We start from the raw sequence: 16,291 nt of genomic DNA on the forward strand, positions 1-16,291 counted from the left end.
CGAACTCGGTCGTAAATCGACGACTACCTGTAGTTGTATTCTTCTCCCTCACCACAGAGTTCAGCAAATAAAGGAAATGAACATTCAGAGAAGTCAGAGAAGTGGTACACGACAGTATTAAGAGTCGGGGGACAGCATAAAGGAGGGACAGTCACAGTATAATAAAGTATCATCATTTCTCTATGAATAAAGATTTCCTCCATCACAGACAAAATGATGTGTGGCTCTGTTCCATAGGGGCATGCCACATAGACCCTAAAGTTAGCTGCATTCTACTGATCATCTTTTAACCACACAATAACAAGCAGCCAAAACCCCAGAGGGGAGGGAGTATGTTTGAATATTTTGATGCAGCCTGAAGGGATTTCTTCACATCTCTTTTTCTGCACGAGGGGACAGAGAGGGAGGTTCACCAATTAAATAATGGGCCTTGCTGTGGATTTGCTGTGTCTTGCTGCATTGCTTCTGACCCAGGACAGTAGGCGAGATGCAGGGATGACCCATCATCCAGGAGGAGCCAAGATGAGAGGGAGGGAGGGGGATGAATGGGAGTGGATTATGTGGGGATGGAATGGGTGGGAGTGAATTTTATGCCTTTGTTTTTTGGCTACCTCCCTTGTAAGGGGAAAAAAGCCATTAGTATATGCATGTATGTAGAATAAACATGTTGAGAAGGAAAAAATTATTTACTTGTTCTGGTTTCATGTATTAAATGTCCATATAAATAAAAACTTCATCTATTTTTCTTCATTTTTATTAATAAAAACCTGCTTTTAGCATGGTGCAGTGTATCAATTATAATAATTCACAGATTACTTAATCAACAAATTCTAAGGCATATCTATGAGAGCATTTTCAGAGCTGAGGCTGCACACCCAAGCCAGTGGCTGCTACCTTGCTCAACGGAGTCAGCCACTGGTGTGATGGGACTAAGAAACACAATGACTCCATACCAACAGTGCTATTCTTCTGCAATGACCTAACCTGAGGGGCATGCAACCTTAGCTATGATCTATCTCACAGAGAACCTATCAACCAACACTCTAGATTATGGGAGTTACCTTCACATTTGTTGCGTGGCCTTGGGGGGAAGATGTGGAATGATGGCGAAACAAGTTTGCCGGGTATCAAAGGGTTTTCAACTATTTCATCAACAAACGAAAGCAATCTGGCATTGCATAGCAACAGTTCTTGAACCTTTTGAATATTACTTGCCTTCATCATCAGTCACTATGGTTCTCCACAATAACAAAATAAATATCTAACTCCTCATTCTGATGATGTCCTCCTGATATGTTCATTCCTGTAAACTAACAATGCCAAGAATACTAACCAAAAGTTTAAAATCTCCCCCTTTGACCACTGCAGTGTTTGTGCTGAATGCCCACATACTGTGCCTTCTCCAGCCTTATATGTTGACATAAGAAATATAATTTCTATGGAAGAACACAAGAGATGTATAACTCACATTATGCATAGAATGGGTAGGGTATGATAGATGTTATTATGTTATTAGTATTGATTAAGATCTGATATGATTGCTGAAGTTGAAAAAGATGTTGAGGTTTTGTGTAAGAGCAAGAGGTTAGGTTATGTCAGATTAGGATTTGTGTAATGCATGGTCAAGCAAGTGAAGTTTTATGGTAAATCATGATGAACAAATGAAAAATCAGGCTTCAACATCAAAGCTCTGGGACAATGCACCCAGCATGAGCCTTCTTCATACCATTCAGTACCACAAATCTATAAAAAGAAAGATAGAAAGAAAAAAGAAAAATATTATAAACGGTCAATTTATAAAACTGAGATACAGTATTAATTTAACAAAGTGATTATTGAGCCAACATTGGTTAACAGCCTGGTCATCATCTACCCATTTTTTTTCTTTCCTTTTTAATTGGTAGGACTATTTTTCTCCCAATGTCAACTGGCTTTCTTAAGGAGTGACACTTATTCTTTAGGCCCACCATCATTATTGCCAAAGAACCTTTATTAATCTTCAATACACTCATAACTCCCAATGCTCAAATATACAAGATAAAATAGCAACCCATAACCACCATATAATATAAAGCCACAAATAATTGTATAATTCTATTGATGAAATAATGTAGAATATTAAGTTAACTATGAGTTTTACATAACTAATATACTATGTATGAAAAACCTTCATCTCATCTCCATTCCAACATTTGTTCCCACTAGCTTCTGGGGAGCATCAGGTGCACCAACACATAACAATAGTGGTTTTCAAATCCTACTGGACCCTCCCTCCAGTAAACATTACGAATACTTCAATCTTCAGGCAATTTAGTTTTCATGTTATTCCCCTTTCAATGTCTTCTGGGTAAATACTTGAACTGTTAAAAATTATTATTACCAAATCCCAAGATCCAGCAGAAACCATTCCACTTCTTCATGTAGTTATTTCAGACTCCTCTTCCAAAAAGCTAAACTTTTCTGTAAGAGGAACACATGATCATCTTTGAAAATTTTGACACACAAGAGTTGGACATCCCCTATGTTATTTCTCAATTAATACATTCCCTACCCTAGTCTTCCATCAACAGCTGTATCATTCCTTTGTCTTCCTTTGCTTAACCCTACCTGTTCTCACGCAAGTCTTTACTTCCTCTATTCAGTGCATCTTTACTGATTAAGAGGTTTCATGAACCAAATACTCAGGGACTAGTCAGCATTAACTTTTTTATAGAAAAAAAAAAAAAAAAAAAAAAAAAAAGCCATCATCTTTGATAAAATTCCTAACGAAAATGTTAAGTCGGATCACAGTTTTACCAATTTTTTTTCTTTGCTGCCAAACAGTCCACAACTGGCCTTCCATGTATCATATTACATCATGTAGTAATGACACATATATGAAGCACCAAAAATCAAAACATGTGAATTAGTAATGCTAGACACAAATCAAACCATAGATAATATTCAAATTATTCAAATATTCAACAAAATTTTACCCTCTACCAATTCACAAATTCACTAATAAAATTATATAATTGTAATGCACACAGAAACAACCATTCTTTCTTTATACATTCAAACCACATCTCTTTTCTTTCTGCCAGTATAATTCTTTGCATAACATCTCATGGAGCTTATCAGCATCTTTCTTCAGCTTCACCAATTACATCATTCAAAGGAGAGCAATAAATTGTTTCCAAGTACTCTATGGAACCTCTATATGATATACCCAAGGTTAAGGTGACATCCAGAGTAGATACACACAAAATGCTCTTATTTGATAAATGCAGCAAAGACAGCCCACATGAGGTCATTGGCTTGAGGTTTGGCAGATTCAGCATCAAGGTCAAGGTCAAGAAGGTCCCGCACCCTTTTCATGGCAACCTGAAAAATAAGGTTCTTTGGATATACTATACTCAACAATGTAAACTTACTAATACCTGGACATTTTTTAATTGTATTAGGGTTCCCTTAAGAGCAATCTTATCTTGCAGCATCTAGAAACCCTGATTCAAATACTGACCTGGCCTACAGATCTTAGCCAAGAACCCAGACCTGGCCCAAAGACAAGTTCTAAACAAACTGGGCTGAGTTGGTGATGAGGAAAGGTGGGTATCCTGGCCTCTAATCTGAAGAGTCTAGCATATATACTGCATATTATGCTAATGATATCCACACTCACATATATACAAAACTGATCACCTCCAATCATACATAAAAAATTGAGCTGTGACTAAACTAAATGAACACAGATAGCACCAGCATACTCCACAGTCACATTTCCTACAATCAATCAATCAATTTATTTCCCCAGGTCTACCTCTGGTTCCTTGGGTAACCAGCAAATGGCCACCAGACAGTCCCATAGGTCACTCTGGGAAGAAATATTGTGTTATTGTCTAGGGTTAGTTAGTGGCAGTGTAGGATGAGGTGTTCAGTGTCCTCTGTGTGATGTTGCATCTAGGGCAGTTTGATTCTAAGGTCAGGTCTATTCTGTGATGGTACTGATCTTAAATCTTAAATGCAAGTGTAATAGTGTAGTTCTTCCTTCTCATGAGAGGTATTTTTCTGCAGAACTGATGAGGAGGGTGTTTACTAAGTTTGGCAGTCTGTCTTGAAAAGCTGGTTTTGGGATCTGAATGTATTTTTTTTTTTTTTTTTTTTTTTTTTTTTTTTTTTTGTGGATGTATTATATAGTGTCTGTTGAGGAAGGAAGGGAGAGGACGGAAGACAGAGGTGAGTGGAGAATGGTTGTATATGGATGATGTTGTGATTGCATGAGGAGGTGGTCCTTGACTTTGAGGACTTTTGTTTCATGGTGTAAATGGTCTGTAGGTGTTGTATTTGTGCAGCCTGGGGGGTGAGGTTGTATGTGTGAGCAAATTTTGACGCAGCCCGAAGGGATTTCTCCCCGTCCTCTCCTTATATGCAAGGGGGGACGGAGAGGGGGGGTCGCCGATTAAATGAAGCGGCCTTGCTGTGGATGTGCTGCGTCTTGCGACACTGCTTCTGACCCAGGGTGGTGGGCAAGGTGCAGGGATGACCCGTCATCCAGGAGGTGCTCAGATGAGAGGGAGGGTGGGAGGGGTGTGGAGTGTATTTAGGGATGAAATGGGTGGGAGTGTTTTTATGCCTTTCCCTTTTTGGCTACCTCCCTTGAAAGGGGGGGAAAAAGCCTTGGTATATGTATGTATGTATGTATTATATAGTGGCCTCTCTGTTGCAAAAGTGACAAAGAGGATGTGCAGGCAACATTGCTTTGTCATGCTCAATACCACTTTGCTTCATTTGACCACACCAACCCCACCTCCACAAAGATATGTAGTCATTCAACAACACATGCATCACACACACTAGATATCTAACTGTTCATTCAAGAAATGCAACTATCAACTGACAGAAAATATTCAAAGATTAACTATATACTCCCTTTCTGATTGACAAAGAACCAATGTGGTACAAATTCATATGAGGAGGAAATACAGAGGAACTCTTGAATTACAGGTCAGTGGCCACCTTGATTGATAACAGTGAAAGATTTGTAAAAGATGGATAAAATATTTAAGAATGGACACCTTGGCAGATGACCAATTCAGGTTATGAAATGGAAGGTCATGTGTCTTACATGTATTCAACTTAAAGTGATCATTGTGTTACAGATCTCTCTTGCAACAACAACCATCAGATTGACCCACAGGTCACCCAAGGAAGAGATGCAGTGTTGTCTGGGTAAGGCTAGAGTAGGACAGTGTTGGGTGTATTTACCTAGTTCACCTAATTGTAGATGGGCTGAGTATTTTAGGGAGTTGCTAAATGTGGAGGAGGATAGGGAGGGAAAGGTGGTTGTAGTGGGAGGTGTTAAGAAAATACCAGTGATGAATGAGGAAAATGGGGGAGAAATAAGAAAATATGAGGTGAAAGCAGTTATAAAAATGATGACAGCAGGCAAGGCACTTGGGTTAGATGAGTGTCATGAGGAGGGTCTAACAGTCTAATAAAGGGAGGTACAGTGATGGTGGACAGGCTGGTGAGGTTGTTTAATTTTTGTCTAAAAGAGGGTAGAGTGCCAAAGAACTGGAGGAGTGCCTATATAGTTCCACTTTACAGGGAAAAGGGGTCAAATGTGAGTTTAGTAGTTTCAGAAGGATTAGTTTGTTGAGAGTAGTTAGGAAGATTTATGGAAGGGTTATGATTGAGCAGATTAGGAGAGGAACAGAGGGAGTAATTGGTGAGGAGCAGTGTGGGTTTAGGAAAGGTAAGTGTTGTGTGGATCAGATTTTTGTGGTAAGACAAATATGTGAGAAAGCTTTAGAAAATGGTAAGGATGTTTTTTGGGCCTTTATGGATTTAGAAAAGGCTTATGAAAAGTAGACAGGAAGGCACTGTGTGAGATTTTGCAGATATATAGGATAGGAGGAGAGCTGTTAAGGGCAGTCAAGTTTTTACAAGAGTAGAGCCTGTGTTAGAATAAGAAATTGAGAGAGCAAGTGGTTTGAGGCAAAGGTGGGGCTTTGCCAGGGATGTGTCATGTTGTCATGGCTGATTAATTTGTATATGGATGGGGTAGTGCAGGAGGCAAGTGCAAGGGTAATGGGCCAGGGATTGGAGATGGCTAAAGAAAAATGGGAGATAAAACAGTCGTTGTTTGCTGACAACAATGTGCATATAGCAGGATCAGAGGAGGGATTAAGGAAATTAGTGACAAAGTTCGGAAAGGTGTGCCAAAGGAGGAAGTTGAGGGTAAATGTTGGTAAAAGTAAGGTGATGAGATGTACACAGGGAGAGGATGGCAGCAAATTGGGAGTGAGTATTAAGGGAAAGAGGCTAGAGGAAGTGGACAGCTTTAGATGTGTGGGGACAAAAGTGGTGGGAAAAGGAGGAGTGGAGGTAGAATGTAGATTGAGAGATGCAAGTAAATGCCTTGAGGGATTAAAAAGTGTAATGAGAAATAGACATTTGGGAATGGATGCTATGAGGAGAGTGTATGAAGGGATGATTGTGATGAAATGTCTGAGAAGTATGGTAGGGGTTACTAGGCTGGATAGAGTGAGAAATGAGGTGAGGAGGAGAGCATGGGTAGGAAAGGGGTTGGGAGATAGGGTTGATGAAAGAGTATTGGGATAGTTTGAACACATGGGAAGAATGAGTAAAGATTAGTAAAAGAAGTGTGCAAGGCAGAGGTGGATGGAGTGAATAGGAGGCAAAAGAGGATGAGATGGCTGGATGGGGTAAAAGGGGCATTGAGAAAGAAGGGGATGTCTGTTGAGGAAGGATGGGAGAAGACAGAAGATAGGGGTGAGTGGAGAATGGTTGTGTATGGATGATGCTGTGATGCATGGATAGTTGTTGTTGTTGTCGTTCCCTAGACTGTCTGTCCGAGCAGTCCCGTCTCCCCAAGGAAGGCCATAGCCGAAACTGGGTTTTCCCACAAATCCTTTATAGAGTGTATGTTGTGTTGTTTGCGTGCATGATTGTGTATAATGCAGTCTTCCATTATGTGTTGTATGGTATGGGGTGAAGTGTTACATCCTGGGCAGCTGTTCACAACACGGTCGTCCAGCCTCTTCTGGTAGCTTAGAAGTGCTGGGTGGTGACCGCATCGCAGTCTGGCCAAGTGGACTCTGTCCTTTCGTGGGAGAGAGGATTCAGAAGGGTGGATATCAGGGGGTCTGGCATGCAGCTGTGTGTTGTCTTTCAGTGTGTTAATGGAGCGGTGAGTGATATGATTATGAATATGTTTCCGGAGGCTGGTATTTGGTGGTTGTGGAGGAAGAGAAGAGAGTATCTGTGCGTAATAAAGGTCTTTGGGTGTAGTTTTAATGTTTCTTGGTGTGTGTGGGTGTTCTGCTATGTAGTGTAGCGGGTGTGATGTGTTTGTGGTGGCTGCAGCAAGTGTTTGTGTGCCTCTCATGTCGAGGTGGTCCTTGACTTTGAGGACTTTTGTTTCATGGTGTAAATGGTCTGTAGGTGTTGTATTTGTGCAGCCTGTAATTGTTTTTAGGGCTTTGTTTTGTATGATTTGAAGGGTGTTGTGGTGTGTCTCACTGAGATTAGGAGCCCATGCAGGACTCGCATAATTCATCACTGAGCGTATGCATTGTTTGTATATTGTTATATTAGTTTCTATGTTTTGTCCAAATGTTGTTCCAGTGATTGACTTAAGTGCGTTAAGTCTAGGTGTGCATTTTTTTTTTATGTTTGTGAGGTGTTGTTTGAAAGACATGGATGTATCGTATGTTACACCAAGAATTTTCGGTGTGTTTGTGTGTGGTATTAGAGTGTTGTTGATGTAGAGATGAGGTATGTATTTGTGTTCTTTTGTCCAGTTGGTGAGAAGTGTTGCTGTAGATTTGGTTGGAGCTATTTTGAGTCTGTTTGTGATGAACCATGTGTTGAGTGTGTCAAGGTAAGGCTGGATTATTTCTGCAGCTTTGTCTGTGTTACGATGTGTGCATGTGATTGTTATGTCGTCTGCGTAGGAAGAGATTTGTATTTCTGAGGTGTCTGGTGTGGGTAAGTCATGCATGTATAGATTAAATAATGTGGGGGATAGAACTGAGCCCTGTGGTACTCCGTTCTTAATGTTTCTGATGTGCGATGATTGGCCATTATATGACACATGAGCATTCCTGCCTGCCAGATAATTGGCCAGCCATCTTTTGGTGTTATTGTGCATGTCTGTGTTATATATTTTATTTGTTAGGTTGTGGCGGTTGATAGCATCAAAAGCTTTACTAATGTCCAATGTTATAAGAAGTGTTCTGTGGTGGGGCCTATCTGAATTGATGCCATCTAAAATTCTTTGTGTGAGGTTTGTCAGAAGAGTGTTTGTGGAGTGTAGTGGCCTAAAACCGTGTTGTGAGTCAGCAAGGGGAATATATGGTGTGACAAGTTTAAGTATTAGGCGTTCAATGACTTTAGAGGGGGTGCAGAGAAGTGTGATTGGGCGGTGCGATGTTGGGATTGTTGGGTCTTTGTTCGGTTTTGGAATGGTGATTATTTTACCATGCTTCCAGATGTCGGGTATAGTGTTGTGTGAATAGCTGTAGTTTGCAATGTTTGCAATGTTTGCAATGTTTGGGACCACCCCCCAACCCCAAGAGTTGGGGGCCAATCAGCAGCAACCACCCCTGGCCATCAGCTCTATGCAGATGCATGGATAGTTGTTGTTGTTGTCGTTCCCTAGACTGTCTGTCCGAGCAGTCCCGTCTCCCCAAGGAATGCCATAGCCGAAAATGGGTTTTCCCACAAATCCTTTATAGAGCGTATGTTGTGTTGTTTGCGTGCATGATTGTGTATAATGCAGTCTTCCATTATGTGTTGTATGGTATGGGGTGAAGTGTTACATCCTGGGCAGCTGTTCACAATGCGGTCATCCAGCCTCTTCTGGTAGCTTAGAAGTGCTGGGTGGTGACTGCATGGATAGTAGTGGGTGGGGGATGGCAGGGTTAGGGAGTGGTTTTGTGTAAATGATATTTCGACACAGCTCAAAAGGATTTCTCCCTCTCTTCTCTAATTCTGCATGAAGGGACTGAGAGGAGGGGTCACCAATTAACCACTTTGGTACAATGATGCCTACATAGGCATCATGATTCGTGAGTGGGTACACAAGGTTGCCAGCGTCAGTGTCTTGATTATATTTTTGTAGTTGTACATGAGTTATCCCCAGGGGGAATGGGTGGGAGTGGAATTATGACTTTTTATTTTGGCTACCTCCTTTGTAAGGGGGAAAAAGCCCTTGCTTTATTTATGTACCTAATTATGAGTTACATTTGCATATAGATCAATTTGATTCTGCAGCCAGTCCTATTCTATGATATTACTGTTTCAATGTTGCTAGGCAAACTCAATCCACCTCCATTCTGGTCTTGTATCCAAGTAGTGACATTCTGCTTGGTCAGTGAGACTCTAAAACAGTACAAATATAGAATTGACCAAGTACCAAACACCAAATAACCCAGATCCATTCACCATACAGACACAGAACAAGTTATTTCAGACTATCCTGCAATTATACATACATATACCATGGGCTCTTCCCTCATTACAAGGGAGGTAGCCAAAATCTGAGAGCATAATTCCACTCCCATTCACCATCCTCCCTCCCTCCCATCTCGGCTCCTCCTGGATGACAGGTCATCCCTGCATCCCACCCAATGCAGCAAGACACAGCACATCCAGAGCAAGGCTGTTTCATTTAATCAGCAACCACTCCCCGCACTCACTTCAGACAATTCCACAAACTCTCTTCATTCACTCAGTGATCTATGGGATAACTCTGTGGCTGTAACTGGATTCCTCAGACCTGTGGGTCTTCAGCAAGAAAGATTTGGGATAAAAGACATATTGACTGATTCAAAGAAAAAAACAAATAATGGGTATTGATAAACTACTAGAGATAAAACTTACCTCGTAATCATCATCTGAAAGAGGGGCAAAGGCATTTTCAAGCACATCCGAGGCATGAGCAAGGTATATGAGAGAAAGCATCCGTTTGTCCATACGCTGAGGATCATTCATCCATTTGCTTAGGACACTCTCTTGAACCTGAAAGTAGTCTGTACATCACCAAAACAGTATATTATCTTAAGGATTTCTATCTATCCACCTATCTATATACCAACTGGGTTCTTTGCCCTTATAATGGGAGTAGCCATGGATCCATCCCAATCCTACCTGTCAAACATATCCCTTTTATTTCAACTCATTTGTGGATGAAGGGTCATCCCTGTCCCCTGCCCACTGACCTGGTGGGTCAGATGCAATTCAATAAAATAAAGCACATCCACAGCAGAGCAGCCACTTTCTTTACACAGCCACCCTCCCTCTTTGTCCCGTCATGAAAATATAGGGAAGGAGAAATACCTTTGCATAGTGTCAATTCCTAGAGATTCCTAAAGTGTTATCTATATAAGGGAAGTAGACAAGTCAAAAGGCAAATACCCATTCCCATCCACTACCCTTTCCCCCCCTCTCATCTTAGCTCCTCGTGGATGACAGGTCATCCCTGTATCCCGCCCACTGCCCTGGGTCAGAAGCAATGTAGCAAGACACAGTACATCCACAGCAAAGCTGCTTCACTTCGTCAGCAAACCCCACTCTCTGTCATCTCATGCAGAAAATGAGAAGACAGGGAGAAATCCCTTCAGACTGTGTCAAAATATCTTTCACACAAAACCACTCCCTAACCCCCATCCTCTACTCCCTCCCTTCCTTGTATCAGTGTCATCTATACACAGTCATTCTCCACTCACCCCTATCGTCTGCCTTCTCCCTTCCTTCCTCAACAGACACCCTTCTTGCTCAACACCCCTTTTACCCAATCCATCCATCTCATCCTCAGTCATCCCCTTAAGTTCACTCCCTCCACCTCTGCCTTCCACATTTCTTTTACTAATCTTTCTTCACTCATTCTTCCCATGTGTTCAAACCATCCTAATACTCATCAGCCTTATCTACCATCTCCTTTTCCATCTCTACTCTCCTCCCCTCCTCATTTCTTACTCTATCCAACCTTTCCAACCCCTACCAAACTTCTCAGACATTCCATTTTGAACACATTTAAACTTTTCCTTTCTACCTCTTAAATTCCATGTCTCTGCCCTATATAGTGCCACTGGCACAATTGCCCTATGCACATGCATTTCCAAGTGCCTATTTCTCATGATACTTTTTAATTCCTTAGGGCATTTACTTGCTTTTCTCAGTCTATAATTTACATCCACCTCCACTCCTCCCTTTTTTGCCACATGCCCTAAATAACCAAGGCGATCCACTTTCTCTAGCCTCTTTCCTTTAAGACTTACTTCAAGCTCACTGCCATCCTCTCTGCTTGTACATCTCATCACCTTACTTTTACCCATTTTCATACTTATCGTTATTTAAATTTGCCCAGTCTATTTATCATTCTCAAAACAATACAATATTTGCTCTATATCAACGAGTTAACTACTATAATAAATACAACCCCACCCTACCAAGTAACTCTAGTAAAGTGTCAGAGGTAACTCAGCATTTTGCTAACTTCAGAACAACATACAGAAATATTTTCATTCCCTACACATTGAAATGAAATGATATTATGTATGACCCACTATGATGCAAGGCCAACTAATGATTTCACTGATTCTTAAGCAATATATATGTAGATTTCCAAAGCACACATTGACCCAACACAAATTTAATGCATCTCCCATCTTAGCAACTTGCATATGAATGATCATCCTTGTCATACCACACCACTTGGATCAAAGGCAATAGAGTGGGACATATCACTTCCACACCAGGGCCTAAAAGCCAGAGCTGGTTTACCTCCACTGCTTTATTATATGGCAACTCCCACATCATCTACTGAAGAAGAAATTTACAGGACAGACAAGAAGATTCTGTCCTTCTGCATCACTTCTTCATCCATTTATAACCACTCTGGATGAAGAAATGACAGGCCATATGGCATGCTCTTCTATGCTCCATAAAATTTTCAGGTGGCTAAGTTGGGGGTAGGGGGAGTTGGAGATCTCACCATATAATAAAGTGGCAGGGGGGTAAATCTGTTCCAGTTGCTGGGTTCTGCTGTGGAAACATTGTGTCTCACTGCAATCATTGCATCTCACTGCATTTCCTTTGACAATGCAGCAGGATCAGTAATGATACCATAACAAATACTTTCAAGGTTGCTGTTTTTATTAAATCTTTCATTATTCTGTCCAATGCTACATTAAATATTTAAGTAATGAACCCCACAGTTAAATAGTTAATGAAGAAACCTACAATAAGCTTTGTGACATGTCAAACAAATGTCTATCTTTTAACAGACATGACCTTACCTTTTTTACCAATTTTGTTTTTATGATGTTATCTGTTAGTGGATGGGTTGTCATATCAAAAACCAAGAAATTCTGTTTTTCTGTGGTGAGCACACCTTTTTCAACAAGATTCTTGGCTAAGCGCTCTCTGACATTTCGCAACTGAAAGTGCAATTTAAGGGGATTCCAGGATTCACCTGAAAGGAAAAAAAGTGCTTATGATATAAGGAAAAAGAAACCTTTGGTATATAGACTGAAATAAAGGAAAATCAGTAATAATAATAATTATAATAATAATGATAAATACATACATATATACTAAGGGCTTTTTCCCATTTACAAGGGAGACAGTCAAAGTCAAAAGGCATAATTCCACTCCCACCCATTCCACCCCCATTCACCACCTTTACCTCCCTCCCTTTCATCTTGGCTCCTCCTGGATGATGGATCATCCCTGCATCTCTCCCATTGCCCTGGGTATGAAGCAATAAAGCAAGACACAGTACATCCACACCAAAGCCACTTCATTTAATTGGCAGCCCCCACTCTCTGTCCCCTCATGCAGTAATGCTGAAGATGGGGAGAAAGCCCTTCATGCTGCATCAAAATATCATTCACACATAACCACTCCCTAATCTCCCCTATCCCTACCTCACTCCCATGCATCACAGTATCATCCATACACAGCAATTCTCCACTCGTCCCTATCTTCTGCCTTCTCCCTTCCTCAACACACATCCCCTTCTTGCTCAACACCCCTTTTACCCCATCCACCCACCTCATCCTTGGTTGTATCCTTATGTTCACTCCATCCACCTCTGCCTGGCATACTTCTTTAACTAATCTTTCTTCACTCATTCTTTCCATGTGTCCAAACCATCCCAATATTCTTTTATCAACCTTCTCTCCCAACTCCTTTTCCACCCCTGCTTTCCTCCTCACCTCTCTTTCTCACACTACCCAACCTTGTAACACCTACCATACTTCTCAGACATTTCATCTTAAACAAATTTAAACTCCCTCTCCTATGTTCCATGTTCCTGGCCCATACAGTGCTGTCAGCACAATAACCCCATCACACAAACTGCTCTTAGCATCCATTTCTTATTACACTTTTTAATCCCCAAAGGCATTTACTCACTTTTCTCAACCTACAATCTATAATAAATAAATATTTAATAATAATTTATATTCTATTTTTTCTACACTATTAACTTATCTTCTACCAGATGATTTGAAAATTCACTGGTTTCTCCCATGAATGTATTTACATCTAGGCTTCTCCCAATCCTTGCTTTGGGTACCACTACATAGTCTAGATGCCATCACTATAGTCATAGACACACACACTTATATTTATATATATATATATATATATATATATATATTATATATATATATATATATATATCTGAAGGTGGAGGAAGTATACGAGGAATAACGGAAGAATTTTACTGCCTTAATGTTTCGACCCTTAGAGTCTTGATCACAAAGCTTTGTGATCAAGACCCTATGGGTCAAAATGTTAAGGCAGTACAATTCTTCCATTATTCCTCGTATACTTCCTCCACCTTCAGTTACATTTGTCACAGTTTAAATCAATATATATATATATGAAGAGATAGGTAAGTGTGTACTGGAGTGGAAGGAGGTTTCTTCAAGGTTGATGTGGATATAGGTGAAGCTGGGAAGGGAGATGTGGGTTTTTGTAAGTGCATATGGACCTGGTAGTGAGAAGAGCGTAGAGGAAAGGGAGGCTTTTTGGGTAGATTTAAATGAGTGTATAGAGGGATTAGGGAGAAATGTCAATGTAGTTGTATTGGGAGACCTTAATGTTAGGGTAGGAAACAAACCAATAGATGGAGTGATTGGGAAGTATGGAGTTCCAGGTAAAAAGCGTAGAGGAGAATTGATGGTGGAGATGTGTCCTGAGAGTTGATGATAGCAAATACAGTATTTAAGAAGAAAGTCAAGCATAACTACACATGGGAGAGGGTAGTGGATGGAAGGGTGGCAGATAGAGTGTTAATGGACTATACAGTGGTGACCAGGAGTATGGTAGGAAGAGTTAGGATGTACATGTTCTAAGGGGAGAGAGTGGGGGAATATCAGATCATTTTCTGGTGGAAGGTAAATTGAGTGGAGAATAGGTGGAGAAAGAGGAAAAGGGCAGAAGGTAGGGAGGTACTTAGAGTGAACTGCTTAAATGAGAAAAAAAAGGAGTATAAGAAGCTGAGAGAGGAGTGGGAGGGAGTGAAGGATAGAGTAGAGCTAGGAGTGGAGGAGGAATGGAGATGGTTCAAGGAGAAAGTCATAAGGTGTGCAAAGATGGTGTGTGGAACAAGGAGGGCAGGAGGAAATAGAATTAAAGGTAGTGAGTGGTGGGATGAGGAAGCAAAGAAGGGTGTAAAAGAGAAGAAGCAGGCTTTCCTAGATTGGCTGCAAATTAGGACGAGGGAATTGTATGAGAGGTAAAAAAGTAAAGAGAAGGGAAGTTAAGCATAAAATAAAGGAAGCAAAGAGGAGTATGAGAGAAAATTTTGAAAGTAATAAAAAGATGTTTTGGAAAGAAATTGAAAGAGGAAGAGGAGGTGAATCAAGTACAGAAGAAAAGGTAAAAGGTGCAGATGGAGAAATGATAATGGAAGAGAAGGCAGTGGGAGGAAGGTGGGCAGAGTATTTTAGGGAATTGCTAAATGTGAAGGAGGATAGGGAGGCAAAGGTAGTTGCAGTGGGAAACAATACGAAAGTGAGAATGATGAGTGAGGAAAATGGAGGAGAAATAAGGAAAGATGAGGTGAAAGCAGCTGTTAAGATGATGAGAGCAGGTAAGGCATCTGGGTTGGATGGATGCCATGCAGAATGTCTGAAGAAAGGAGGTACAGTTATGGTGGACTGGCTGGTGAGGTTATTTAATGTTTGTTTAAGAGAGGGTAGAGTGCCGGAGGACTGGAGGAGTGCCTGTATCATTCTGCTTTACAAGTGAAAGGGGGACAAGTGTGAGTGTAGTAGTTTCAAAGGGATCAGCTTGTTGAGTGTAGTTGGGAAGCCGTATGGGAGGGTCTTGATTGAGAGGATTACAAGAGGAACAGAGGGAGTAATTGGTGAGGAACAGTGTGGTTTTAGGACAGGTAGGGGTTATGTAGATCAGATTTTTGTGGTAAGACAGTTATGTGAGAAAGCTATAGGAAAAAGTAAGGACATTTTTTGTGCTTTTATGGATTTGGAAAAGGCTTATGACAGGGTAGACTTGGTAGACAGGAAGGCACTGTGGGAGGTATTGCAGATATATGGGATAGGAGGAAAGCTGTTAAGTGCAGTCAAGAGTTTTTATGAGAGTAGTTGAGCTGGTGTTAGGATTAGAAATGGAGAGAGTGAATGGTTTGAGGTAAAGGTGGGACTTCGTCAGGGATGTGTTATGTCGCTCTGGCTGTTCAATCTAAACATGGATGGGGTAGTGCAAGAGATGAATGCAAGGGTGGTGGGTCAGGGGTTGGAGATGGTTAAAGAAAATGGAGAAAAGTGGGAAATAAACCAGTTGTTGTTTAACCACTTCACTCCAGGCCAAAATCTCGCGGGCAGCATTAGCTGCCAGACGTACGATGTTGCGTTATAATACTCGCACCATAAAAAATAGTCACCGCTTATATCGATCGTTCTCTCTTTCACCCATGAATTTTTTTAACTATAAAAAATGTGATGAAGCCAGTTTAGAGAGTATGTCAGTAACGCAGGGACAACTACAATAAATATAATCAAGACGCTGATATGGCAGCCTCGCGTATCCACTTGCTCCTCATTCCGCCAGGCGGCACCGTATGGAAGAGGTTAATGACAACATTGTGCTTGTAGCAGGATCAGAGAGGGGATTGAGGAAGTTAGTGACAGAGTTTGAGGTGTGTGAAAGAAGGAAGCTGAAGATAAATGTGGGCAAAAGTAAGGTGATGAGATGTACAAGGGGAGAGAGTGGCAGCAGGCTGTAAGTGAGCATTAAGGGAAAGAGACTG

At 41.0% G+C, this 16,291-nt stretch overlaps 1 protein-coding gene across 1 annotated transcript in view; it reads right to left on the minus strand.

Moving 5' to 3' along the window:
* Nucleotides 1-738: 738 nt before the first annotated feature.
* The window catches only part of sau (Golgi phosphoprotein 3 homolog sauron), a 55,269-nt gene continuing 39,716 nt past the window's right edge, over nucleotides 739-16,291 (minus strand). The window contains exons 4-6 of the mRNA XM_076210207.1: nucleotides 12,306-12,481; nucleotides 9,889-10,026; nucleotides 739-3,363 (exon numbers count right to left, since the gene is read on the minus strand). Coding sequence (XP_076066322.1) covers nucleotides 3,253-3,363; nucleotides 9,889-10,026; nucleotides 12,306-12,481 — 425 coding nt within the window. The 3' untranslated portion in view covers nucleotides 739-3,252. The remainder of the gene's footprint in view (nucleotides 3,364-9,888; nucleotides 10,027-12,305; nucleotides 12,482-16,291) is intronic.

The sequence above is a fragment of the Oratosquilla oratoria genome, chromosome 27 (genome assembly GCF_046742065.1).
Source record: "Oratosquilla oratoria isolate Oo_2021 chromosome 27, ASM4674206v1, whole genome shotgun sequence".
Taxonomy (NCBI): Eukaryota; Metazoa; Arthropoda; class Malacostraca; order Stomatopoda; family Squillidae; genus Oratosquilla; species Oratosquilla oratoria.